The sequence below is a fragment of the Colletotrichum aenigma genome (assembly GCF_013390185.1).
Source record: "Colletotrichum aenigma strain Cg56 chromosome Unknown KSG_Cg56_contig02, whole genome shotgun sequence".
Lineage (NCBI taxonomy): Eukaryota > Fungi > Ascomycota > Sordariomycetes > Glomerellales > Glomerellaceae > Colletotrichum > Colletotrichum aenigma.
Window position 1 is genome coordinate 2,169,831 of NW_023500908.1, and position 27,355 is coordinate 2,197,185.

Here is a 27,355-nt window from a genome sequence, read left to right on the forward strand (position 1 = left end):
TTCGACAAAGTCCATAGTCTTGCGGACGGCGGGCGTTGATCAGGCCCGATGGGGGAATTGTGGCAGATTATCGTGAAGGTATCCGTGGCATGGCAGGAGATTTCGCGCCACGCCAGCGCCACGTGGGCGGTACGAACCGAGCATTGGCAGTCAGTCTATTGAAGCGTTGTCAATGGCAACAGAAAGTACACTGTCAGATTTGCAGATTATCTTCCGCCTGATCGGGGCCTGCCAGACTAATCGGAAATGCCGTTCGACGGTACGGGACAGCGCAATCAGCGGTCGCAGGTTACCAGACCTCATTCGAAGATGGTGGTAATGGTTAGTGTTGCGGCAAAGGCAGGGAATGCCTGCTGGCGCTGGTGTCAAGCTGCGATGAAAGCTCTCCGTCGGCGTAAAAGGGGGCGGGGTGAACGTCCGAGAGCGCATGGTACCTTAGGTACGGATAGGGTGGAACAGCGTGCGAGATTTGAAGGCCGTGAACCCATGGAGCCACAGATCGATCGGTGATGGCGGGGTGGATGCGGCGACAGCGTCATTTCGGCGCTCCGGTCGGAGGCGAGCCATGGTCTGCCTGCCCCAAAGAAGATCGGAGCCGGCGGCGGCGGCGGACAGAGACGAACGAAGGGAGCACCCATCTTTCCCCGCCCGTAGCTCTCCCTCCTCGTTTGGGCGCGTCCCCCCATTGCCAAAACAGATCGAAGGCGAAGGAATGTTTCAACTTTGTGGTGCACTGGCCGCATGTTCCATCTTCCCGGGACAGGAATCCTGGAGGAGGCGTCTGTCGAGGTATCAGGTCGATGGGGCTATTGTAAAAGGGCGATTGCGCGAACGCGAAAACGATGCGACGCGGCGCTGATAAGAATGTCGCCGCATAGAGCCGGGGAGGCAGTCGACGACTGGCAAAAGGCCGACAAAACACACACTCAGCAGCCATCCAGCCAGCCAGCAAGAAGTAGCGTGCGACGTTGGGCCACCCTCTGCGGCCAGGGCACGTGTGATGCGACGAGGCAATGGTTGAAAGCTTCTCGAACGCTATTGGAGTGTTTCCAAGGCGCACGAACACATCCCAAAGGCCTTGGGTGGCATCGGATATCGCGCATTCCAACCTCAACAGGTCCGAGCGTCGGTTCGGAGGTGAGAGCGGGCGTGGATGGCGGAGGCTGGTGATTCATTGTTCGGAGGTTGGACAGTGGGTGGTAAGGTAGGATTCTGGTGACATTGGGCTCTCGGGAGGAGAGGGGAGGGTGGAGGGGGAGTCGGACGGGACTCCAAGATGTCGGCGTCTCACAATGAGTGGTGGATGGGTACGCAAATTCATTGCGCTGGGCGCTGGGCGGGTGCGAAGGGTGAAATGACACTTGGGGGCCATGGCGTGGGGGCCTGGGCAGGAAGACGGTGGTAATCAGAAGTTTGATGTCGTTTTCAGGTGAGCGAGGCTGCTGAGGAATTGAAGCAATTTTGCAAGAGAGAAAAACTGGAGATGCACAAATCGATGGTGTTCGTCTGAATTAATGACGGGAAGGCAGTGCAGTGCAAGTGGTGGACGCAGCTGGCGGCAGGAGCCAGTGACAAGAAGGAAGGAAGGCAGGCACAGCAGCAGCTTCCCTTCCCTTCCCTTGCCGTCCCGTCCCCGTCCTGCACACAGCACCCGCCCACAGCAAACACTCACAGCAAGGCAAGAGCACGCACCTCAGCCAGCAAATGCAGGAACAACAACATGTCGCAACTGCCTTGCGCCGTCAGTCCACCTGCTGCCAGGTCCCGTCTCCAATGACTCCAATGGAAGGGCACACCGTCGCGCGGGAAGGACGACCCCCGGGACGTTTATCCCCTCAGGAGGGAATAGTGTACGTACCAATTGTGGCATAGCGGGGGACTAGCAGCACTAGCACAGCTAGCGAGCGCCCGGGCCAGATACTGACAAGGGCCCGGCCAACCACAAGCTTTTCGTTCATTAGAAGGATCCACCTGTTTTGTGTGATTTAGCCTCAGGTCAACTGGCATCTTCCCAAATTGGGGAAGGAGCCAGCCCAGCAGAGCAGGAAAGAAAGAGAAAGAGCTGCCACAACGATTGGGGTGGGCTTGCCAAACCAAACGGCCGCGACTGTTGAAAGAACCGGCAGCCAGCAGAAACGACAACAACAACGGCATTGCAGCAGTGGTGGCAGTGAACGGGCGTGGACAAAGGAGACCCCAAGCAATTGAAACGTAGGCCATCGCAATGTGCTTTGTTGTCGTTGCAATCAGAGGCAGTCTGCAATCACATGCCGGCTATTTGTCCACACGTACCTTACTACGCAGTACGTTAGGCCCGTCTCTCAGTCCCGTCTGTGCCCGTGGTTTGTTCTTTTGAATCTCTTCTTTCTGCTCAGCGCCGTCTGGGCTGAGCTCTAATTTTGAATTTTGAATTTTCCCTCCCAAGAAAGGGTCCAGGGTCCAAGGTCGAGGCGCACCTGCATCATCGACAAGCGCATGACGGTCATCCATATCCATGGGGGGCGCGTTTGCAGGCATCTCGAGGGCGGGTGTTCGTCCTCTGCTGGACCGGTTTGAGGCGGGACGGGACATACCCTGCTGGCATCGTGGCTAGCGACACGACAGTTCGCTGTCAATTGGGGTCAATTGGGCCAGATTGTGATGAATCTCGCCCTACGAGAGACCTGGCTTGACTCGATGCGACCCTTGCCGCAGCGATCGCAATTCGTTTTGCCGGTCTCGCCTGAAGTAATAAGTCGTCCGCTTGGCTGGGCTATCGAGGGCCAACAAACAAACACGCGACATGTTTGGCCGCCAGTCCCAATATGTCGTTCGTTATGACTTGATCATGAACATGGTTTGGTAGCCTCGGAGCCTGTGTTTTAGCCTCTTTGCTGTGCAACAGCGTTGTGCAGGTGCTCTTAGTGCAGCGGAGAAAGAGAGGTGGGCTCCCTGTCAGCAGCAGCACCATCTCGAGATGATCTGATCCTTATTTCTGTACCGCAGAAGTCATTTGCAAAGTATGTGCAGGCAATCATAGCATGGATGCTATCAATGACTGTGCACACTGCTGCTAAAGTGCATATGCGTTGATGCCGCTCAGCCTTTTTTTTTTTTAAACTTTTTGATTTTTTTTTTCTGCTGATTTCGTTGCATTCCTTCCCCGTCCAGTCCTCCCTCTGATTGATTGATGGCCCATGCACACCCTGTCTCTCCACCCACACCTGCCGCCCTCCGACCACTCACAACGCCGCCCAAGCTGTGGCTGCTCAGCCGGGGCCAAGTCAATTCTGGCCGCCCACCACTCACAGCGCGGCTCAGGCACATTCTGCCAGGGATTCCACGCGCAACCACGCACACTGAACCCAGGAGGCAGGCACGGCACGCATAGCACCTGCTGCTCCTGCTGCTCCTGCTGCTGTCGCTGGGAGCTGCCCTACTGGCTGAGCAGGTGTTGACCACCACCACCACAATCGCCCTTGCCCTTTCCTGGCGGTCGCTCCTGTGTGCTTCAGGGGCTCTTGCTTTTGTTGGTCTGGGCAATGCCGTCGTTGCTGCCCGTTGCAGCTGCCATTAGCTGATGCTCGTTGCACCTCCCAGATTCGTCCACAACAACCTCAGACCGAGAAATTCTTCACCCCCAAACGGAAAGAACCTGCCAACGACTGACGACCGTTGCAGGTGTCCGATATTTGCACATTTGAATGACTTGACTGCACCTGTTCTTCTCTGTGTAATACCCATCTGCCACTTTTACTGGCTCCCTTTTGCTCCTTCCCGTCATCGACAGCAGCCACGAGCACAGCACCGGCCGAGCACGACCCCTCGCTCGCCTTCCCGCTGTTTTGTTCATTGCTCTCATTCCTGCATCTCAGACCCAAATTTCGCCCGACACGGGTGTTTTAGACACCTCCAACGGCCCTGGATCGTAAAGGTGACCACTACTTTGGACCTTTCTTCCTTCCATCGACTCGACTCGACTCGACTCTGCTCCCTCTGTCCTGTCTCTGTCCTGTCTCTTCCTCTTCTCTCACTCACGGCTGCTTCACTTCCTGTCCCCCCAATTCGCTTCCTTGCCGATTCTTCCTTCTATTGTTGATACCCCTTCCCCGCTACCTTAACCCCTGGGCCCCGGACCGTCGTCTCCAGCTGCCGCCTTCCCACAACCGACCCTCCTCTTTTTTTCTTCCCTCCGCCGGAATTCCCTTCCTTGCGCAGGAAATACGGATCCCCTCTGGAATTGGACTCCTCCATTCGCTCGAGACGGGACCGAGAAGCAAGCAGCGCTGCTACCCACCCTCCCAACTCCCTACCCACGGCATCCTCGAAGTACCTAGCCTGGCCTCAGTCAGGTGCGACGGATTCACATTTCGCCAACACGCGCATTCTCACCTCCAAACCCCCGTCAATCGTTGGTCGATCCACGCCGGGCTTCTTTCTCGACCATCTTTCCGTGTTCTTCGACACCCTCCCCCCCACGACTACCTTGCCTCCCGCCTCCGTCACTCTTGACGCTCCTTGCAACGTATCGCCCGATTGCTGCACCCATCTCCGGTGGTCCTGCCTGCCCGACGGATACCTGCGCCGTGCCTGAACATCACTCACTTTCGACCTGGCCCGGCTCTCCTGTCCCTGATGAAGCGATAGCCGATCGTCCCCACGAGGCCACCTCAACCACGCGCAGCCCTGCTAGGGTCCACACGTTCAAGAGGCCAGACCGAACCTCCAAACAGCCAAGCCAGTTGGCTGCTCTGCGACTCGAAGTACCCCGAATCGGACGCAAGTCGAGGTGCATCCGAACCAAAACACGACATCTACCCTTCTCCTACCTACCTCCCTCCTCGAACCCGACCCGACCTCGACCTCGACGACGCTGCCTCGCGCCTGACGTCGACCCCCCGAGTCTTCAATGCCCTGGCAGCCCCTTCCCCGAATCGCCTTCGCCGTCGCGACATATCCCTTCGCCGCCTCGGGCCCGGCCGACCTGCCCCTCGAGATCGGCGATGAGCTGTACATAATCGAAGAGACCCCGGACGGCAACTGGTTGCGCGGCTACCTGGTGGCCCCTCCCAGTCTGCTGGCCGGACTGACTTCCGTCAAGGGTCAGACTCTTGAAGCCCGAGTCTTCAGCGGCATCTTTCCTAGGAGTTGCGTAGAGGTGCGCGAGGTCCTGGGCGAATCCGACGAGACGGAAGATGGCGAAGATGCTGCCAGCGACGAGAACGGCGACGTCCACATCGGAAGTGACTCGGGCAAGAGCGGTATTACACCGACTGTCGAAAAGAAGAAGCCGGTAGACGGGCACAAGTCGATCGAGAGCACAAGAGGGTCCGAGATTGAGATCAAGGGCCGCAAGCCACTCAAGGAACTTCCCAATGGCACCCAGGGGCGCCTCTCAGTGCCCGTGAAGCGAGACCCTGACGCCCCTCGACCTGCCGCCCCGGTGCCCATGCTCAAAATCGGCGACGAGACCCCAACATCAGCAGCAGAGCCCCTAATCGACGAAATTGCTAGTTGCCTACGAGAATGGCACTCGACCAACCTACACGGACTGCTTCTATCGCGGCAGTATGGTCGCCTCGACAAATTGTCACAACTAATCACCACACTCAACTTTAGCAGACAGCAATTCCTCCACAACGTCCTCACCGCACACGAGTACGACAAGCTCCGAGAAAAGACAGTATGGGATCTGGTCCGCGTAAACAAGCTATGCGGGGGCGAGGTTATCGTTCGCGACCCGACTGAACGCGGAAGGGTACTGACGGGCGATGATTCAGTGGTGGATGTGACCAAGCTCCAGTCTATCATGAGTGTCCTGGACGAGCCCCCGCAACCTACTACCGAGCCCACAGCCCTCCATCACTTGCTTGTGGATGTCAAGGGATTTGCCGGCGCATCTGCCGAGGAGACTTCGCTGGTTGTGTACCTCGTGGCTAAGCCTGTTGGTGGCCACGCGACGGCCCTCTCCGAATGCTTCATCATTGACATCCCCCCTGGCGGAACGATAGGCAGTCTTGCCAAGTCGGGACAAACGAGGACAATATTCTCGGATCTTTCGTCGCAGGATATCGGTGACGTCGCGTCCGCAGAAACAGAGCTCTACCTCGTGGTCAAGGTGCGCTCCAGCCAACAAGTTATGCCCAGCGGAAAGCCCGATTCGCGATCGGGTTCTAAGTCCCGAGACGCGGGTGCGCACAAGGACCCCGCCAAGCCCCCCTCATCTAGCGGCAACAAGGCTTCTAGAAGAAGTCTCATGTGGGGATCGAAGACTGCGCGGGCCTTCTCAAGAGGTGGAGCAACATCACGACTCGACTCCGTGACGGAGACACAGGAAGGCCGTCCAGGAACTCAAGACGACAGCCAGGAGAGTGCCGCGCCACCTAGCACGGCCGGATCAAGGAGCCGAGGCTCTATGGACGCAGGGTCAGGTTTCCACACGGCAGAGCGGACTGTAGGCATTGGTGTGCTGAAGCTCAACGCCGTCATGAAGCAGGATGAAGAAGTTGAGCAGGTCGTCAGCGTCTGGGCGCCCTCCCTCTCGCTCCCTACAGAGAAGCAGGGCTTACACGAGGACTGGGACATGTTGATCCGTGACCTTATGGACAGCCCAAGTGGTCACTATGAGAAGTCGCGTCGAGCCGAGCGAGTACAGGTTCATCTAAAGTCCTTCAACCACCCAGATGTCGAGACATTGGTGAAGGTTACGCCGACCCTCCTGGCTGGAGTCCGCAAAACGAACAAGATGGGCTTCTCTGGTGCTCCAACCAAGGCCAGATCCGACATCTACGTCACTCTTGACACCGCCACCTTGTCAAAGCAGAACCTCTTGTCCCGATATGCAGGGAATCCCACCACACTGTCCAGCAGCGTACACGGGAACAATCTGCAGGTTACACTCGAAGTACGACGTAACAGTGGAGAAAGGATCCCCAACTGCATCTACTCATCGTCCAACACCGAAGGCGTGACCACGTGGAAATCTACCGCAGTAGACAAGGGGGAACACTGGAGTCAGACCGTCCGGCTTGCTGTGCCACCACAGGATGTTTTCACGTCGCACATTGTCATGTTCGTATCCGAGATGCCGAATGCTCCGTTCGCGGTTTCCCACATGCCTTTGTGGAACCAAGAGGCCTTCGTCCGAGATGGCTCCCACGCCCTGCTTCTGTACAAGATGGATGAGTACACTTCCACAGCTCAAGCTGGCCCCTCCGGAAAGGGCGGCTACCTCTCCCTACAGTGGAGCGCCAGAGGTGATGACGAACACTCGGCAGAAGTGACCGGTCCTTTGGCAATCCTGCGCGTCGACTCTTACCTATGCAGCACCACGTTCTCCCAAGATCGTGTCGTTTTGGGTTTGATCAAGTGGAAGGACACCTCCAAGGAGGACATACAGACTCTGCTGAAGCACGTCATCTTCGTCCCAGAGATTGAGATTGTCAAGCTTCTGAGCGACGTTCTTGATGCTCTATTCGGCATTCTGGTGGAACACTCTGGGAGTGACGAGTTTGAAGACCTCGTGCTCACTGCCCTGGTTAGGGTACTCGGCATTGTGCATGACAGGAGATTCAACTTGGGGCCTCTGGTTGATCAGTACGCCGAGAGCCGCTTCAACTACCCGTTCGCTGCAGCCTGTCTCGTCCGATCTTTCACTCGCCTGTTGGAGAAGCCTACTGAGCCTGAGATCTCTCGGAAACTTCGATCTACATTCAAGGTCGTCCGCCACATTCTCAAGTTCATCACTCATGCGCGAGGCCAGCAGAAGGCCAAGGAAGCCGGCATAGGCATCACGACTTCCAGCTCTACTCCGGGCTTCACTCGCGAGCTGAGGAACATCTTCAAGGCCCTGGACGCCATGATGCGCAACCATGCTCCGGTCCTCGTTGGTAGTCAGACACTCGCCGTCCAACATTTCCACACGTGGCTTCCAGAGCTGACAGGACTGTTGACGACTGAAGAGATCCTTCACGTCGCGATCGACTTCCTCGACTCTTGCGCCGACGTCAAGGGCAAGCTGGTGCTCTACAAGCTTGTGTTAATCATCAATTACTCCAAGCTCGACATGTTCTCACACCCTGATCAAAAGTCCGCCCTCACTGCCAACACTGTCCGCTGGATCTCGCCTCACTGGGGCCATTCTGAGGACGTCACCGACCTGTGGAAGGACCAAGTCCGTCTTTGCTGCTCTGTTCTCGCCAGTCAAATCAACAACTTGGGCGCCGAGATCCCCGACTACCTCCCGAAGATTATCGATTCTTATTTGTCCATAGTTTCCACCAACATCAAGCCACGCAACCGACTTTCCCTTTTGTTCCCGACATCATACCCCTTTCCTTCCAAGCCGATTGCGGAAGAATGCACCTTTGATGAGGCACTGATTGAGCTTTCCGCCATTCTCTCTGCCATCTCGAATTCACCAAGCGGAATGCAACTGGAATTGACAGAAGGCGACCTGACTGCATTATTAGAAAATACCCTTCGCGTGCACATGAGCATACTAATGGGCGAGGCTTTCCCGCCCGAATGGCTAAGCGTACATATTTACCACCACAAGTCCACCATGAGGACACTGCAATACCTGTCCAGCATCCTGCTGGAGTCTTTCTTACCACACCCCGACGAGGCCGAGAACTTCAATACAGAACTCTGGAAGATGTTCTTCACAACTATGCTAAAGCTTGTTGGCAGCCCGTCCCTTGCCCTGGAGACTTTCCCCGAGCAGAAGCGAAGGGCCGTATGGAAGATCGCCGGTGACGTAAGGGAGCACGGAGCCGAGCTGCTGAGGCGAACATGGGAGGCAATCGGTTGGGAGACGAGTAGCGATGAGCGGGCTCGCTATGGTCTTTCCAAGATGGGCGGTTACCAAGTTCAATACGTCCCGACCTTGGTCGGTCCGATCGTCGAGCTTTGTCTTAGTGTGCATGAAGGTCTTCGCCGGATGGCCGTGGAGGTGCTGCAGACTATGATCGTCAGCGAGTGGACTCTGAGCGAAGACTTGTCCGTCATCCAGACTGAGATGATCGACTGCCTCGACCATTACTTCAAGTCAAAGCCCTTGACCGAAAGTATTCTGCAGAAGCTTTTCGTCAACGAGGTTCTGGAGAGGTTTGCCCCCCTGTCGACAATTCCCGACGATCCTCTCTACGCCGGTCTGCGTGATCTGATGGCGACCGTTGACGAGTTCCTTGACCTGCTTGTGGCTGTTCACAGCGGCGACGTCACAAGCGAAGCGTCGCATCTTATCAACCGTCTCAGACTGATGGAGTTCCTTCGAGACATGCAGAAGGAGGAGATCTTTATCCGCTATGTCCACCAACTGGCCATCCTGCAAGGCGAAGCGCGGAACAACTGCGAGGCTGGCTTGGCGCTTCGCCTTCATGCTGACCTTTACGAATGGGATCCGACCAAGCAAGTTTCCGCCCTGGACGATCCCGAGTTCCCTGCTCAAACGCACTTTGAACGCAAAGAGCGCATCTACTTCGATATGATCAAGTACTTTGAGGACGGCGAGGCGTGGAGCAGCGCACTCGCGGCTTATCAAGAGTTGCGAGTCCAGTACGAAACCAACATCTTCGACTTTGCCAAGCTTGCCCGCACTGAGCGTGCCATTGCCACCATCTACGAGTCCATCTCAAAGAGCGACAAGCTGGTGCCCAAGTACTTCAAGGTTGTCTACAAGGGCCTCGGCTTCCCGCCCAGCCTGCGTGACAAGGAGTTTATCTACGAGGGCTCGCCAACAGAGCGTGCAGCTGCCTTCACGGACCGCATGCAGGAGCAATACCCTTCTGCCCAGATTGTTACGGGAGGCGATGTAGACGACGCAGAGGGACAGTTCCTCGTCGTTTCCGCCATCACTCCTCACCGCGACCTCACTCATCAAGTCTTCCAGCGCGCTCGCGTTCAGCAGGTCATCCGCGATTACCTGTTGTCCGCGCACCCTCAGAGCTTCTCCGTGTCTTCTAAACGAAGCACCTCTGGACCTGTTCAGGAGCACTTCGCTGAGAAGCTCATCTTCACCACGGCCGACCCATTTCCCACAATTCTCCGCCGAAGCGAGATCGTCCACACCGAGGAGATCAAGCTCAGCGCCCGCGAAACCGGTCTGGAACGTATCGTCAGGAAGACGCAAGAGATGACGATCCTCGAGAAGAGGATCGCTGACGGAGACGAAGAGAACGCACAGTTGCTCGTGGATGCTATCAGCATTTCGGTCAATCCTGATTCCGAGAGCAGCGTTGCCTGCTACCGTCAGCTTCTGCCCGCTCCTCGCGAAGAGGATGATGAGGACGACGAGACGGAAGAGCAGGAAGAGGAAGAAGAGGTGGAGCTCGATCCTCAGGACAACGCGATCAAGATGGCATTGGTCGATCACGCCATCATGATTAAGAGATGCCTGGCAACCTTCGCTCGGAGTTCAAATGAGATCCTCCACGAGAGACATGAGGAACTTCAGCAATGTAGGTTATCTTGTTTCCCTGTAAAACCCCTTGTACTGACCAGGCCAGGCTTCGAAAGCACATTCGCCCCCGAAATTGCACTCTTCGCCCCGCCCCAGCCCTCTCGCGATTCATCCACCGCCTCCCCAACCTGGAGACGGTCAGAGCCTTCCACAGAACAGGTGTCTCCCAAGCCCCAGAGCCTCGCTGGTGTCGTCACAACCACTGGCGTGATCGCTGAAGAAGCGGCGACAGTAGCACCAATTGCCGTCAGAGGCCGCGGAACGCGCCTCAGCTTCCTTGGAGGCCGTAAGAAGGAATCTCCGGTGTTGCAACAGACCAACGGCGATGCCCACGTGAATGGAGAAGTCGACGACACAGTCAGCAACCGAAGCCGCAGCTTCAGCAAGACCCAGGAGACCCAGAACCGCCGCACGAGCTTCTTCCGCGCCCCGTCTACCGAACCGCGAATCATGACCGTTAACGATGCCACGAGTGAGTGGGTGACGGATTCGGGCGGCCGTCAGAGCTCGGACATGGGCACGAACCTCACCGAAAAGGAGCGCGAGTATAGGGACGAGCGGCCGGCGGAGCCCCTTGGCATCGTGAAGCGGGGCAGCGTTCGCAAGAGATTAAGTATGCTGAAGCTGGGCAAGAAGTCCAACAAGGCCGGCGCTATGGGCAGCGTGCACGAGGAGTAGGACTTCACGGCAGCGGCAGAGCAGCTGGGTTACATGAACAAGACGACAGGGGAGTGGCAGTATCCTGTGTCGTGAGTACGACTCGGACGGGAGAAAAAGAAAACAAGGTGTCTTTGAATCAGGAAAAGGGCGGATGTGTACAAATTTGTTCACGGTGACCCTATGGGATTGGACAGTGGGCTCAGGATATTTATGGGCTTTTTTCGCGAATTTCGCCGGCGATGAGAGGTTTGGGAGGGGCGATGGTGTTCTGGATATGTATCTGTAGGATCCCCCACATCTGCACGACAGCCACAGCGCAGCAGATGCAGTTTCTTGTCTGGTTCTCCTCTAAGTGAATAATACTTTCCTCTCCCATTTGTATGGGAGTCTCACAATTATCTATCCATCTGTCAATGGTGAACCCAATAAGGCTGAGACCCGTCACAGCTTCTAACACAGCACTGCCGCTACACATCGCCTGGGACTGCGTGGTCCACGTTCGGACCAAGACCCTCTGCTCTGCACCCAGGGACTTTTGTTCGGTCCATGGATCAGCATCAGCCTGTCTTGTCGATAACCCACACACTGACAGATCGTTCCGTCCATCTGACCAGCTTCCACAAGCCCACGTGCCCAGAGCGGATCTTCCTCCTCGGAAACCATCCGAGAAGTAACCTTGATCGAGGCTCCTGGCATGGACCACACTACCCAACATGGCAGAAGCAAGCGGCCCGATAGTCCGATGGAGAGAGAGGAGACCTCCCCTCCCCCCGCCATCTACCACATTGAGCCACTATATTGGAAGACCTGCAGTCCGAATAAGGCATGCACATCGATCTCGGCCCGCCCAAAAACAACGGGGCCGGCCCCCCGGCACGCCCTACATGATTCAGTCGCAGCCCGCTCCGGTGCGACCCAAGACAGCTATGCGACCGCATGCGAGCATAGCTCCGGCCGGTTCCCGTACAAGCGAGATTTGCCGCTGGGGAAGAAAGGATGCGGTGGTGGCACGTGGGTGATAGATAACAGTATAGGGAGATGGGCGGGGAGAGGGTCCTTCGTGGGATACCGCTTGCTCCCCCTGGGATGTGTTTTGGGATCCTGGTGAGGGCAGGGTGCTAACGGGTTTTTCTTCCCCTTTTTGGGATGGGGATGGGGAGAGTGTTAGATCGGATTGGGAAGGTTGAGGGAATTGGATGTTGGGTTGGGGGGACGGGATGGGTGATGGGTTTGTATAAAGCTATTGGGCTTGCGACATGGTGAGGTGATTGTTAATGCCAAGCATCGCGCCTCTCTCCCTCTCTCTCCCTCTCTCTCCAAGACTGTAGGCAAGCTCCTCAAACAGCATCCTCACTTCTTCCTCTCCCTCCCTAAGCCGCAAACCAAGAACCACCTCACCTCGCCTCGCGCCCCAAAAGCCAAACCGCCAACCAGCATCACAAACCCAGCATACCAAAATGCAGCTCCCCCAGCTCCCCCTCAGCCTCCTCGCCGTCCTCCTCCTCGGCGCAACGGCGACGGCGCAGAAGACAGGCCCGAACGGCAAGCGCATCTGTGTCGGCGGCGCCATCTCGTGCCAGTACGAAAAGGGCCGCTGCGCCAACATCTGCGGCGACTCCTTCGTCAACGGGCAGGGCACGCCGGCCTTCATCGACCCCAACTGCTCGTGCCCCGAGGGTCAGGCGGATAACAGGTACACGGGCGCGGCGTGTATCGATGTGGTGAGGGCGCTGGGGAGGTCGGGGTGCTAGAGGGGTTAGGGAGGGGATGTGGATGAGGAAGAAGAAGTGTGAGAGGATGTCTGGAGGTTTTGATGATGGGGAAATACTGGCTGGTGTAATCGCGTATGGGGACATTCAGGTACACATTTGTGATTGGCAATTGAACATATCTTCTACCTTGTGAGGTAGTTTGAGAGCGTTTGACACGTGAGTTTGAGTGAAAGTGGTTTATGAAGACATTTCAAGGCATTGGTTTCTTTGTGATTATTGTAGACTTGGCATTTTCGCCCGGCAAGTGTGAAGCTCCGGACTCATGTATGAATCAAAGAGTTTCCCACGCCTTGGATATTTTGAGTCTATCTTCTTGGAGTGGGAGATGGTTTTCTGCCGTTTCTTGGACATCATAAGAAGGAGGCCGCCCAAAGCCGCCCATCAAAGTTGAAAAGATCAATGGAGACATGGTTTACACGTGCTGTGAGTTTTCAGGAGGCCTCTTTGCGAGGGAAGGCTGGGATATGGTCCAGAATGGCGAAGAGTAAGACAGCCAAGTCCAAAGGGAGCCGAACGATCCGGCGTCGAGACTAACAAGCGCAAATTCACAAAAGGTATGATATAAACGGCTAGTAAAGAGATGAATCTCTTTTCTTCAAATGGGGAACGAGCTGGGTTTGGGTATGATGCTAGTGCTCATCATCCAGCGGGCCGAGCCTCGTAAAATAGGACTGCATAGAGTGGACATGTCGCGAGAATGATATCTTGGCATTAGTGCCCAGCACGGGGCTGAAGTCCCTTGGCTTAGTGTTCTAGACATGCCGAGAAGGACAGAGTGCTTCAAAGGGAACTTAATAGTATAAATAATCTGGAGTCGAGATGGCTTGTCCACACTCCAGACGTGCTTCTCTTTAGTCTTCATCATAAGCCGGGCACAATCACCCATCAACTCCTTGCCACTCACATACCGACGCTTAAAAATGCCCTACGACACGGAGGTCTCCACCACCGCCACCGTCTTCGACACAGAAGACGACAACGGCACCTGGACCTTCGCCGACCTCGCAGGCGACGGCTCCCCCGACCTCGTCTACATTAAGACCCGCGCCACCGACAGCGGCAAAGTCGAGCTCCACGCCGCCAGCCGCAGCTCCGGCTTTCAGGACCGCACCGCCAACACGCCCACAGCCTTCGATGCCGTCGACGAGGACCCCGCGGCCTCAGGACACACCTTCCTGCTGCGCGACTGGACCGGCGACGGCCGCGCGGACCTCATCCTCGTCAAGACGCGCGACACCCCCGGCGGCAAGGTGGAGCTCCACGTCGCCGCCGCGGACGCGGACTACCAAGCCTACGCGCTGCAGACGGAGACGGCCTTCGACTGCGAGGACGGTGGCGCGTGGACCATGACGTACCCGCGCGGCGACCACCTCGTGTACCTCAAGACGCGCGACTGCGGGTCCGGGATGGTGGAGGTGCATGCGGCCGGCCGCGGGGGCGGGTACCAGAGCCACGACCGCGGCGAGCCGACGGCGTTTGAGGCGGAGGAGAACGGGACGTGGTGTCTTGCGCCGCGGGGCGTGGATGATGGGGAGGGCGGGGGTGGGCTTGCGGATTTGTATTATGTCAAGACGAGGGAGACGGACTCGAGGGTCGTGGAGGTGCATGCGGCGACGGCGGAGTCGGGGTGGCAGGATCGCCCGCTTGGTATCGTCTCGAGCTTCGCGCCGGACGAGGATGGGCACTGGGTTTTGGCGGATTTGAATGGTGGGGATGTGCCTGATTTGGTGTACGTCAAGACGAGGGATACCGACAGCGGTAAGGTTGAGATTCACACCAACGAGGTGTAGCCCTTTGCGATGCTCTTACCAGGGGCGTTTCACTCCCGCGAGAAGAGGCACGGGCGTTGCCTTGCTGAGGGACGACTTCCACGTGGGAATAGCGGCTTCGTAGGTCCTGGAGCCCTGAGTCTAGGGATGGCACATCTAGGGCTGACTATACTTCAACCTTTTCCATGCTATCTCTTAGGCCAAGACCAGCGGATTCCAATCGTATGACGGGAGAGCCGCGAGGAGTGTATCGATGTGATTTGTATAAATACGTTATGGGCCTCCAGAGCATATCGGGCTGCCGTGGCTACTGATGCCAGGCAGAGGCAAAGCTGCAGCTAGATAAAAAACGTCAGCCGCATGTACGACTTACTGAGATTATACCTCAGAATGTCAGCATGTGTGGTGACCCTCTGGAGAAATAACGCAAGTGCATTAGACACATATTGATCTGTGATGCTTCCAGACTGTCGGATCCCCTCCATGTTATAAATCAAATCAACTGCACACATCAGGATGTAAGTCTTCCCTCGAAAGCCCGGGCCAAATTTTGACATAACATGTATTTGAAAGAGGATGACCACATCTAATTCCATGGAAAGAGAGTCTTGACAGACACCTAGCGTATTGGATATTTTGCTAGCGGGTACAGTCTTGCAAGTCGTTGCAACCTGAAAAGAACTTATGTCATTGCATGTCAGTCACTACACCATTATCGGACTACGTGAAGGAGGGACTTTCGGTGACCCTTAGCTGCTTATGTCGGGCTAGACGAGGCCACCCCGGTACCTTCTTCGTTCAGCTGCAGATCGCAGGGGCTCTTGGGCTCAACCGAGAGATGCCGTGGTCTGGATTCCCAGAGAATCTAAAAATACGGTCTAGTCTTGTTCGCCATTGTGGGATCATCTCACGGCCTAGAGCATCATGGTCCTTCCATCCTTCATGGCCTCCATGTCATCGTCGGCCACTCCCGAAGTCCCGTTGACAAAGTTTTACAGCCAATGAATCACTTGAAAACTGCTCTTTGGTATCTTAGTTTCTGAAGCTAAAATCACTACTGGTAATATAACACCATCTTTTGTATCAGGTACGAAAGCGAGGTTGTGGACTGGCTTTATCTCGACATGCTGTCTCATCGAAGTCATCCATTCTGTAGTTTTTGCTTCAGCCCAATCTTTGTGACAATGGGTCAATACATCTCTACTTTTAAGATCCATATCCGAGCTTCGGGCAGGCGAACTCGGGATCTAAAGGCTCTTGAGCACAAGCCCAATAGCCTTGCAGATTCTCCGGGGTCCGATAGTGATAGTGGCAGGCCCGAACAAGATCTAGCAGCCATCCTACGACCGATCATCACTTCATTCGTCTCCGACATCGGCTGCATTGACCCTGCGCCAGAACCAAGTGAGGCTCTATGGGTTGCCATGCGAGCCTACGCCGATCAGCTGGGGGTGAAAATGTCAAAGGCACACACTCTTGGGATTGCTTCCAGATGGGGATTACCTATTTAGCTGTTAGTTTGACCTCCACTAATCTTGGCCATTCATAATGATCTGGTATTGTTAGTAAATACTGACGTACTTCAGGCCTGCTTCCCAAAGCACTCACTAGAGGTCCAAGTCTACATCGGCACGTATACCTGGCTTGGAATACTCATCGACGACGAAACCTCAAAATCACCAGAGGATTGCTCAAAATCCATTGAACGTTTCGCGGCAGGAGAGAAGCAGCCGACACCCCTCCTCGAGGGATGGGCAGAACTCATGCGTCTGTCATACAAGTACTGGGACCCGGTTGTGGCCAACTTCATCGTCACAGCCTCACTTAACTTTGTCAATGCAAACGTCCTCGAGAACCGGCAGGAGTTCAAGAAACTCAAGCCAACCAAGGGCGGCAAGAAGTGGCCCTGGTTTTTGCGTGACAAGGACGGCGTTTCAGACGCGTATGCCCTTTTCACGTTCCCCAAGGATCAGTACCAAGACATGTCGAACTACCTAGAAATGATTCCTGGTATATCTTCTTACCTTGCTTTGACCAATGACATTCTGTCGTAAGTCCCGATCGCTATCTTTGCAACAGCTCGATATCACTAATTCAATTACCACCGGTCAGCTTCTACAAAGAGGAAAGAAACGGCGAAGTGGACAATTATATACACGGTCGTGCCTGGTATGAGAACAAGGAAGCTACCCAGGTGCTTGAAGACGTCGTTAGTGAAGTGAAGGAGGGCGTTCGTCGCATACGTGTTGTTCTCGATGGAAGAAAGCCATACCTGCAGGCTATCAACGACTATATACTGGGTTATGTCGCTTTTCACAAGTTTGTCAGGCGATACAGACTATGGGAGGTCGGCTTGGGCGAGCATCAGGCGTAGGAACTTAGTATTGGGGATAAGCGGCCCTTGAAGTGCTACTGGACTATTTGGTTTTATATATATATATATAGGATGGACATATGGAATGTGTGTATGTTGCTCGATTCTGACGTCGTCTGCCTGATACAAGAAAGTGCCGGCTTTTAAACAACACCGCCAGCAACACTAGACTATATGTGATGGCTTTACTACACTTGGAATCCTCAGGATTCTAATTAGGCTCTCTAAAATGCATACTGCGTACTCGTTTTGGGCGAATTAGCAATCTTGCGCCCTTGGACTTCCATGATCCCTCCAAACCGGCCGTAGCCGGAGCTGCCGCCAGTGCCTCCGTTGGGCACAGCGGCCTTGGAATAAACTGGCATGACAGCTTCTGACACGACATCGGCGCAAAATATCAAGATCGCGCATGGTATCGCCAGCAAAGACGATCGCGTTGAGGCTGAAGGTACTGTCGTTGGCCAAAACGAAAACCCCATCGTTGGCGACAAAGACCGTTAGTTAAACACATCGAAGGGCCGAAACCCTCTTTTTGGACTGAATATCCTATTTGAAGCGAAATCATTGTGGTATCATTGACGTCACCAAAGCTTCAAGCAAAACAATGTACAGAAGTTGCGTCCTCTAAACGCTTCATAAACCAAAGACAGCCGTCTTCAATCTTGGAGCGACTGTCCCAGATACCCTTCCCCTCTTACATTCGACCTATATCGCCCCATTTTCTCCCATTCAGGGCGTGCCATGACGCTACGCTTAGAGCGTGTAAATGAAATCAGGTCGCTTGTCGCCGGCAACCCACTTATCCTCATCCGACATCGACGCCCACTTAGCGTCCATCCTGCCGGCCCTGCGAGAGGAGTTCTCCCGACGCAGGGCAAAGTGCATGAAGATGGAGCCGCCGAGCAGGAAGAGGACCTGGTACCCGAGAATGACGCTGTGGCCGGTGTAGAAGCGGGGGGACTCGCGCTTGAGGTAGATGTTGGAGGAGACAACGCCGTTGAGGTTGCCCCAGCCGACGACCATGCCCAGCACGAAGGCGCGCTTGAGGGATCCCTCGGTGTTGTTGATAACCCAAGACAGAGTGTTGGAGATAGTTGGGTAGATTCCTGCTGCGCCCAGGAACGTTCCGGCGTATTGGACCTGCGGGTTCTGCGTCGAGATGAGCATCACGAAGCCGACGATGCCGATGGTCACGGTCGCCATGTTGCAGTATCCTCTGTACCGCGTCTTGTCGGCAATGATACCGACAGTGACAGTCAGCGCGGCAGCAACGGCATATGGCGGCACGGAGAGAAGCTGGGCCTTGGTGCCGACGTGGCCCATACCGGTGAGAATCGTGGGCAAGAAGAGCGAGAAGGCGTACAGCGGGACGAGGCAGCCCATGTAGATGACCATGTAGCCGTAGGTCTTCCAGTCCTTGAGGCCGGCGTACATGTGGCGCTTGTCAAAGTCCTCGGCGGTGCGGCCCTGCTTGTCGGCGAGCAGGCGGCGCTGGACGCGGATGCGCTCGTCGGGGGTGAGGAAGCGGGCGTTCTCGGGCCAGTCGAAGACCATCCACCAGCAGAAGATGCCGACGAAGACGGTAGCGAGACCCTCGATAATGAAGATCCAGGCCCAGCCGGGCTTGTTGCCAATGCCGTCCATCTTGGCGATGGCGGCGGCGAGGAGGCCGCCGAAGGAGCCGGCCAGGGCGGCGGCGGAGAAGAAGACGGCGGAGCGGACGCCGATCTCTGAGCCCTTGTACCAGCAGGACAGGTAGTAGTTGACACCTTGACGGGTAGTGGTGTTAGCGGGGGAGATTTTGGAGATGATAAACTTCGTGGCGGAGGGCTGGTGGTGGCGCGCGTGAGGGGTGAAGCTTACCAGGGAAAAGACCAGCTTCAGCAATACCGAGGAACCAGCGGGCGGCGAGGAGGCCTGCGGTGTTGTGGCAAAGACCCATGAGGGTCATGATGATGCCCCAGACGACGATGATACCGGTGAAGAAGATGCGCGGGGTGAGACGCTTGAGGAGGGCGTTGGTGGCGGGCTCGAAGACGGCGTAGCTGATGAAGAAGACTGTGAGGGCGAGGTTGTAGTCGCTGGGTGCCATTCCTAGATCCGCTTCCATGCCGGCGAGACGGGCATTTCCGATGTTGGTTCGGTCGAGGAAGGAAAGAAGGTAGCTGGATGTCCGTGTTAGCCGTGGTGTTGATGAGAGTGCGGGCACAGCATTGCGGCTCAGTCTTACAGAAGTGAGAGCCATGGGACGAGCCAGAGATCGACTTTCCACATTAACGCCTTGTCCTATTTCAATGAAAAAACAGCGTGTTAGTTATACAATGATTCTCTTGTCAACCGGAGCTGGCGATAGCTTCATCCGGCCCGGAGTCGGAGGCGACGTACAATGGCGGCCCGCTCTTCCGGCGTCTTGCCGTCATCGGGATCGGGCAGATCTGCGAGGGCGCGCGCCTTCTCGACCTGGGACTCGTGGGGTTTCTCATCCGAACTCTCGTTCACCTCCACATCGCGCTTTTGGTAATGTTCTGTCAAGCCTGCCATGGCTGTGGGTTTCTGTTGGGTAAGGCGAGGTAAGGGGCCGCGATTGCTGTTTGGTTGCTGCTGGTTGCTGGTGCCGTTGGAGCGGGTGCAAGAGAGCGGTCGCGAAGCGGTCTGTTGCCGTCTGAGGGGGCGACGGGATCCGAGGGCTCGTTTTTGTTTGCTCTACCTACCCCTTTGGACTGTTCGGTCAAATGCTCGGGTGGTTCAAGAGCAACAGCACGGACGGGATCGGGAGGAGAGATGGTTGGAGGAGGATCGAGAGTGAGTTCAAAGAGGAGGTGAGAGGTGAGAGGCAAAGGGAGATCTGGTGGAAGAGAGAGGTGGTGAGAGGGTTTTGATGCGGTGGAACACGGCAACCGGAGTGGAAGAGCGATGGGTGGGATGGCTGTGTCCAAACAAAACACCTCGATGGGCTATGAGGGGTAAGGTCAGGTAGCTGGAGAGACGAGGACCCGGGGTGGGATGAAACCTTGAGGCATCTTTATAAATGGCAGACCGGACGAAGGTGACGAGATGGGATGGACGAACCATGTCGCCGTCCGTCTGGGCCCCCTTCGTTTCTTTACCTATCACTCTACTCTCTTCCTCTCCATTGCTTCATGTCCCCTCCGTCGCCGCCGAGTGCTACCTCTGCCGATCCACCCACACTCATACAAAAGTTGACGAAATCAGCGAAAGGGAATGAGATGCGCTAGTATGAACGACGACGACAACATGTGCAGATTTGGAGAACTGCCAAAAGATTGGGGGAGTTTGCGCAGCTCTCCGCAAAAAAAAAAAAAAAAAGAAAAAAAAAAAAGACATCACTGTGCGGCATCCGATGGGAGGGGAACAGGGTACATTGCTGCGCGGTACCCTGCTTACCCTGTCCCGCTGCCAGTGAGAACTGAGAGAACTAGGTGACCATGTCTCTCTTCCAGGCCCGGTCGAGGCTGCATGTAGGGCTTTTCTTCCTTCCTTCTTTTCGAATTGGGTAGTACGTAGTTCATCACATTGAGACTGCTGCCCAGACAAGGGGTCCTGGGGACTGGAGACATGAGAGGCTGGATGTATGGCGTTCTCTCACAGTGTTCGATGCAGCCGGTCCCGGCCTTCTTCCTGTCGTGTTCAAACGGCGAGCGAGGGCGGTGTCAAGTCGCATTCAGCAGGCCAACTTTTGTCCGTACGACCGGATTACTTTACCTGCAATGCGCGCCCAGAGCTCTTGGCACTTACTGTGAGCCACCCCGGAGGCGGGTTTGTTGCTAGTGATTGGCCGGCAGACCGGGGGTGCCCGGGGCAGTTTCTGGTGAAGGGGGGTGACGGCCGGGGGATGGGCGGTCATGGAGCTAAGGGAGACCGGGGAGGGGATGGAGGCGAGGAGGAGGAGAATGGGGGAATGGGGGAGCAGATGGAGACGACGGGGGTCACTCGACTGGACACGGAGCCAAGGCTAGAGGGAGGCGGGGAATTGTCTACACGGCGTAAGAAGAGAGAATGCTGAATGGCTCGTTTCGACCGTGTACAATCCAGAAGAAACATGAAAAGCTATGGGCGCGGAGACTGTGAATAAGATCCATGACTCGAACCTTGCAGGTTGCCTGCCAGAGTCCTGGGGTCCAGACGCAATTGCAGGCAACTCACCCTCAGCTGTGCTGGAAGACACAAACACAACAGTAGCCGCTGCTGCAAGTGCAGTGAATGCCCCGGTTCTAATGAATTGAGGGTGGGTGATTTGAGAAAAAAGGTAGCCTGCAGCGCCCAGTCCCATGCCCAGGCATCATGTTTGTACGACGGCGTGGCGCACAGAAGGTCCGAATGTTTGCTGGCCTCGTCTGAAGGCGCCCTAGGATGCTTGCTCTAGGGCAAATGAGCATAAGCTGGAATGCGTAGAATATTCGACAATTCCCGCTCACTAGCTGCCTTGTTCCCGAGAGACTTGACAAGAATGCGATGATGCGCACCCGTTTGGCATGGCGGTATTGAGTTCTAGCCACCCGCAGCCACGGGAGCACTTACACTCACGAAAGACTCGACAGGTTGTTTTTGTTGGAGCATGCGTATCGTCATGTGGATGATGAGACTTTTTGCCCTTCAATCGGGAAGGTGGGAGAACAGAGTGACAGGGACGCAGACAGGGGGCATGAGAGCGGCCCACGCCTTCACAATTTCTGCACATTTCCTGACCAACAATTCTTCTCTCTTCCTCTCCAACCGAGAGTCCGTCAACAAGCAGCAAACACCTGTCAGCCATCGCTCTCGCCCCGTTATCGCCGTCTCCATTTCCCCTCACGGAGCTCTCCACTCACCCACCCTAATAAGCATAACGAGACTGGAGGCACAGTTCGGACAGTGAGCGAGCTCTCGGCAGACCATGAGAACGAGCAGGGTTGGCCAGGTTCACAGCCCTCTCGAACCGCGCGCAAGCCTAATCCCCAAGAGCCAATAAGTGCCCAACTGCTCGCCCAAGTCGGCCAAGGTTGCCCCAACGCCCCCCCTCTCTTCTTCTCCTCCCATCCCCCGCAATCCTTCCCTGGCGCTTCCCCGCACGAACGACCTCAGCGGCGCGCGGAGAGATGGAGGCGCGATGATGGGCACTGGTCATTACATCAAGAGGATCCGGCAGTGGATCACGGATGACTGCCAGTCTAGGGGAGCTGTTTCCGAAGGAGCTGGCAGTCCCTGGGGCTGCATACACTTTCTCTCCAGGCTGTGCCCTGGTGCCTAGCGCAAGGCCAAGAAAGTTTTCTGTGTCTTTTGCGATCGCGTTCGTTCCATTGGCGGTGGTGCCCTTCATTCAGACTGACGGGGTTCTGTCCGTTGCAGCCACCAACAAAACTGATACCGGGTTAAAGACCGGGGCCTTGTCTGTCTGCCTGTCACCTTTTGGCTTGAAAGCACATAATCAGCAAACACGAGCTTCCCTAGGCTCCCAAGCCCGTGGAAACCCCATAGACGGCTGCTAGGCTCTTGACCGACGGACAGCCGCATCGCCGTCAAGTCTTGGTGCACTTGGCACAAGTGTACACCTGAATTCCACAGCCCAGGCCAGTGACCATTAAGCATGGTCGATGAGATAAGCTTTGCAGCCATTCACGTTGATGGACACAAGCAGCACTAGCGCCGCCTGTGTGGCTATCGTGGTTTTCCATTACTAAGGATAAACCACGTCTCCATCATGTTGAACAAAAACAAGACGCCTTTCGATGCTGCGTCCGTCTGGGGAAAATCCGGAGAGCGCAAGGCTTGCTTAGATTTCCGGAGAGCAGGAAATCTGGATCTTGGTGGACATTTTCCCCAGCTTTTGATGCCAGTGTCGGCTCATCTCCGACAGAAAACAGACCACATTGGTCTCGGCATTGTGGCTCCCCTCCATCTCCAGGATCCATCCCACGTTCTCCCTTGCACCGAATGAAGCACGGAGCGGCGAATGGGAAGCAGTTTGCGGCCGACGTTCTGTGCCTTGTTGCCTCTCTCGCCTGGTACCAAGTGGACGGATCAGCTAGATTCGAATCCAAGATGATGACAGGTCCCGACATCCGAAGCACACCTGCCACAGGCTGGTCTAGTGCTGTGTCCATGCTCTCTTTCTCTTGCGTTGCTTTCCATTGCCTTCCGTCTTACTTGCAGAAACCGTACATGAAAGCAATCGAACACAACGTCAATCAATCCCAACAAACTCACTAGCGTGGGCGTTATCCGATGCACATTTCATTCCCCCAACCATGCCAATCCTACACGGCCACGCGACGAGCGCCATCCGGGTGCTGGTGAGACCAATCATTAACCCGGCGCAACCTAGCTATTCCGGGGCCGGGTGCGGGCGGACCTGGACAGCGTCAACTTTATTCGAACCGCCACGACTAGAGTTCGGCTTCATGCGGGTGTGGCAGCGCCAGAATAGTCCCGTGGACGTTTTCTATCCGGAAACAATGGTCTTGACGGGTTCAGAGATTTTATGGCGTCTAGTAACAGCTTCTAGGTTTCGTGTTGCTGCTACAGTCCCAAGAATCTGGGCTAATGGCTGAAGAGTGGAAGCATCACACGACCAAAGCCACGGCACACGACTTGAACCATCGAAATTCAACGAATGCTACCTGTTGGAAAGGATGGTCTTCGTTTGTGGTCTGTGTACTTGCGGAGTGCATCTCACGACGTCGAATGCCTGCTCGGCAGCCCCGACTTCATTTACAACGTTGTGTAAGAGCCCAGACTAAAGGACGGTGCTGTGTTGATTCCTCGTAATGATCGAGGGCTCGGAAGAGATCGACATGCCCACGCCGGTCGAGCCAGTCGCTCTCACATGCATTTCCGTCGACCATCTTCTAACGCACGTAATGCAAAGTCCCCTATCTCATATGCGATTGTCCTTGCGACCTTGTCCTGGTCAAGTAGGTGACACAAACAACTGAAGTTTGCAGCCTCTCGCAGCTTCCCAATTTCCGCGGCCTCGGGCCCCTTGTCCGCTGCACGTTTCCTCTACAGACGCATGCTGAAGCCTCCGAAGGGGGGCAAACATCCATACCAACCCCTGCCCGCTCGCTTCCTGCGGCTGCCCGACAAAGAAAGAAGAGTGCAAGGCCATCCCCAGGGGTCGTTGAGATGGACTGAGGCGGACAATGGACAAAGATCGCGGGATGCGACCGTCCGGCCATGATGTCCCGCCCGGACCTTTGTTCCCAACAGGAGCTCGTCGCCGCCGCACGTTTCCAGTCCAGATCTGCCTCGAGACACGTGGTGTTTGCTGCGTTTTTCCTTCCCATTTTGCATGCATCTTCGTCTGAACTACTGCGACCGGCACGCTCTTCCGAGATGGGCCCAAGAGATTTCCAAGAGATATTCCCGCCAATGGGCCCCGGACGTTGGGCTGTTGGTGCGTCTCGCACGGCTTCATCTTCTGTAGTGGCCTGAATTTTGCTTTTAATTCGAGACTGTCTCTCCCGAATTCTCAAAAGGGAAAATGCTCTCTGACACACCATTCAATATGCGATAGATATGAGTTGCCTCTGGTGGTTCACGTTCCGAACCCTGGTCGCCTCCTGCGCGTAACGGAGGGGCGGCGATGCAGACACCCAGCTGATAGAATCTATTGTATGCTTCCACCCGTCTTCTGTCGCCATTCCAAGTAAACAGTAAGAATTACTATCAGTAACCACTTGCTACATCTTTCAGATGAACCCAGTGTACTTTCGCCTTTCCTGCCCAAAACGAAGCTCCGAGGCGCAGGCTCATCTCACCGCCATTGACCTGCACGGTCTTTCCGACCAACAATAACCCATCACCTCCCTGAAACCCTCCTTTCCAGCGTCCGAAATGGAATATAGAGCAGTCCAGAAACAACAAAGGCCAATTCAAAGCCGATGTCGCCAGTCACCTCGGCGATCGGCCCCGTCCACCACACCTGCGCCATGCAGGGGATGACCAGGGCGAAGCACAGCACGCAGGACCCCAACGCCGCCGCGCCGACCGGCAGCTTCCTCGCGTCGTCCCATGCTTCCGTCTCATATTGCTCGCAGTCTGCCTTGCGGAACCAGAAATGTTCGACGAGGACGACGCTTAGAAAGGCGGCGGACCAGTACCCGATGAGCGCGATGAAGTTCTCGAGGCTCGCGAAGAAGTCGCTCGCTGCGCGAATTCCGACTGGAATTATGATTGCCGTGACGAGGAGGGCGAAAACGGACCGAGGTACTCGTTTGAGGGCGGGCGCGAGGAGTTGGAAGTTGAGGGTTATAGAGTAGCTAGTCGCTGCAATGTTGCCGAGCAGGGTGAAGGACAGAACTACGGTAACGATTTTGCCAAAAGTTGACGCGGGAGTGAGCATCGCGGATAGAACGCCGCCGACGAGGTTTTCGTCATATGCTTGTTGCCAAGCAGGTACCAGGGGTATGGAGGAGGCGATGGCGGCGCCTAGTATCATGAGGAGAATCGTGGGGAGGGCGAGGCCGAGGTAAGTGTATGCGAAAATCTTCTTTCTGGTTATTGTGTCAGTGACTAAGTCGGCTGTGAGGCATTGGAGGACTGACGATGATGTAGATGGCTCGAGATACGTCGTGAAGTCCGATGCAAGGCATGCCCAGGGGATCATGTATGAGGCCACGATCATGCCGAACGACACGACGGACTGCGGCGTGGCTGGCTCAGTCGGAGCCTGTTCTCTCAGGTGAAAGCCGCCGCAGCCTGTCGCGATTATGATGGCAATTACGGCAGGGATCCAAGCGAACCGTTCATACAAGTGTAGGACGGTGAAGCCGCAAAAAGAGATGACGAGGGCAAGCAGGGCAACGATGACGATCCCTACTGCCGGGCTCACGTTGCCCTCTCCCACGGCTGAGAGACACTGGCCGCCAATGACAGCCATGATAACACAGAAGCCTGTGAGAGTTGCAAGGTTGAGAAGCACGGGGACGGAAACGAGGTATCGGCTGAAATGTATTAGTGACAAATGCAGGGCCGCGGATAGGGGGACACATACCCAAAGCTGAAGCGCGCCTGTATCATTTGCCTCATGCCTGTCTTCGGACCTAGGGTCGATAGGTAAGCCGGTATTGGAGTTGTCAGGAGGGTGAAGAAGACGATGATGAGTGAGGCATCGCGGAGAGAGAGGCCATAAGTCGCGCCTAGCATGCCGAATGTAATACTGATATCGACTCAGCATTTCGCCTCAGGGGTAGCATGGGCGTTGCCTGGTTTCGAGGAGGTCGACTTACGGCAAGACATTGGCATTCATACACCACCAAAGGGTGAAAATGTTGACAGTCCTGGTAACGGTTCGCTCTTCGACTGGGATGGGAGCAATTCCTCGGACCTCAACGTGGCCGAGGGACATGAGTTTCTGGGCCCAGGCCCGCCATCCGCGAGCCTCCTCGGACTGTGCCTCGTGAATGGAGCTGGCGGTCTCAACGTCTTGCTTTGCATCATTTTCAGAATCTTGTTTCTCTACGCCTGTTGGCGTGTTGTGTCGGGTGCTCGCCATACTTGGGGCCTCTTCGTGGTAAAGCAACACGGAGTCTTCACAGAAACATTCCCAGCTAATATAGTGGATCCATCCGGATTTAATATTCTAAACAGAACGATCAGGAGTACTATGTAGTTCATCGTAGAGTCAATGGGGGCTTTCTTGGCAGTAACAGTCTTACTAACTCTACGGCGCATCCCTGAAATGGATATCTTTGTCCAGGCTCATTGACTTCTACCCTGAGAGCCTCTGGCGTCTTCATTGCCGCACGTGGACCGATTGAAACATGCCCGTCTCTGCTCACGATAGCAATCAGGCAAAGCAGATTGCCGGACGCCAAGCACATCCATCAGATAACCCCATCCCCATCACGATAGCCCGCATTTCCATATCGCGACCCCTGCCCTTGTATGAGCCTCCAGCGACATCATCGCGGCCGATCAGGGCCCAGGCGGAACGACCCCACCGCCCCCAGAGAGCCTCTGCTTATCACCCGCCACCTCATTGGCAATCCCCTCGTGCCAAGTTTGGCTCGCCCTTGTCCTTAGCGTAACCGGACTTACTCTCCACCGCTAATATCCGGATCACCTGTGAAACGGGCCTCGGAAGCCGTTGCCGGAGACCCGCCCTCGCCCATTGCGAACCGGCACCGAGCGGTTTGGCCGAGTTGCTGGGCGTGGGTCTGCAGGGGGTTCCACCAATTTTTATCCTCGGGCAAGTTTTTCGTTGATCGACGGACGTTGTCCGGCTGGCAATCGCTCTCTTTCTGCTCAAGATAATTGCCCAAAACTTCATCTCCTTATCATCTCTGCCATTCGAGAGATTGGGGGTAATTGAGGAGACCCATTTGAGTCGTTGTGAGCT

At 55.7% G+C, this 27,355-nt stretch overlaps 6 protein-coding genes across 6 annotated transcripts; 4 read left to right on the forward strand and 2 right to left on the reverse strand.

Moving 5' to 3' along the window:
• Nucleotides 1-4,888: 4,888 nt before the first annotated feature.
• Nucleotides 4,889-11,119, forward strand: DOCK1 (Dedicator of cytokinesis protein 1; the record flags this gene model as incomplete). The annotated part of the gene is made up of 2 exons (XM_037317891.1): nucleotides 4,889-10,439; nucleotides 10,488-11,119. The coding sequence occupies 2 exons, from the start codon at nucleotides 4,889-4,891 to the stop codon at nucleotides 11,117-11,119; spliced, it is 6,183 nt and encodes a 2,060-aa protein (XP_037182686.1).
• Nucleotides 11,120-12,558: 1,439 nt separating this feature from the next.
• On the forward strand, nucleotides 12,559-12,894 carry CGCA056_v002635 (uncharacterized protein; the record flags this gene model as incomplete). Its single annotated transcript, XM_037317892.1, has 2 exons — nucleotides 12,559-12,822; nucleotides 12,862-12,894. The coding sequence occupies 2 exons, from the start codon at nucleotides 12,559-12,561 to the stop codon at nucleotides 12,892-12,894; spliced, it is 297 nt and encodes a 98-aa protein (XP_037182687.1).
• An 899-nt stretch (nucleotides 12,895-13,793) lies between these two features.
• On the forward strand, nucleotides 13,794-14,663 carry CGCA056_v002636 (uncharacterized protein; the record flags this gene model as incomplete). The annotated part of the gene is made up of 1 exon (XM_037317893.1): nucleotides 13,794-14,663. The coding sequence occupies one exon, from the start codon at nucleotides 13,794-13,796 to the stop codon at nucleotides 14,661-14,663; it is 870 nt and encodes a 289-aa protein (XP_037182684.1).
• A 1,163-nt stretch (nucleotides 14,664-15,826) lies between these two features.
• On the forward strand, nucleotides 15,827-17,016 carry COP6-2 (Alpha-cuprenene synthase COP6; the record flags this gene model as incomplete). The annotated part of the gene is made up of 3 exons (XM_037317894.1): nucleotides 15,827-16,093; nucleotides 16,229-16,692; nucleotides 16,755-17,016. The coding sequence occupies 3 exons, from the start codon at nucleotides 15,827-15,829 to the stop codon at nucleotides 17,014-17,016; spliced, it is 993 nt and encodes a 330-aa protein (XP_037182685.1).
• Nucleotides 17,017-17,769: 753 nt separating this feature from the next.
• CGCA056_v002638 (putative transporter) lies at nucleotides 17,770-19,557 on the reverse strand (the record flags this gene model as incomplete). Its single annotated transcript, XM_037317895.1, has 4 exons — nucleotides 17,770-18,785; nucleotides 18,880-19,181; nucleotides 19,247-19,302; nucleotides 19,402-19,557. The coding sequence occupies 4 exons, from the start codon at nucleotides 19,555-19,557 to the stop codon at nucleotides 17,770-17,772; spliced, it is 1,530 nt and encodes a 509-aa protein (XP_037182688.1).
• Nucleotides 19,558-24,814: 5,257 nt separating this feature from the next.
• Nucleotides 24,815-26,509, reverse strand: fcyB-0 (Purine-cytosine permease fcyB; the record flags this gene model as incomplete). Its single annotated transcript, XM_037317896.1, has 4 exons — nucleotides 24,815-25,508; nucleotides 25,560-25,958; nucleotides 26,009-26,173; nucleotides 26,244-26,509. The coding sequence occupies 4 exons, from the start codon at nucleotides 26,507-26,509 to the stop codon at nucleotides 24,815-24,817; spliced, it is 1,524 nt and encodes a 507-aa protein (XP_037184165.1).
• Between the last annotated feature and the right edge of the window lie 846 nt (nucleotides 26,510-27,355).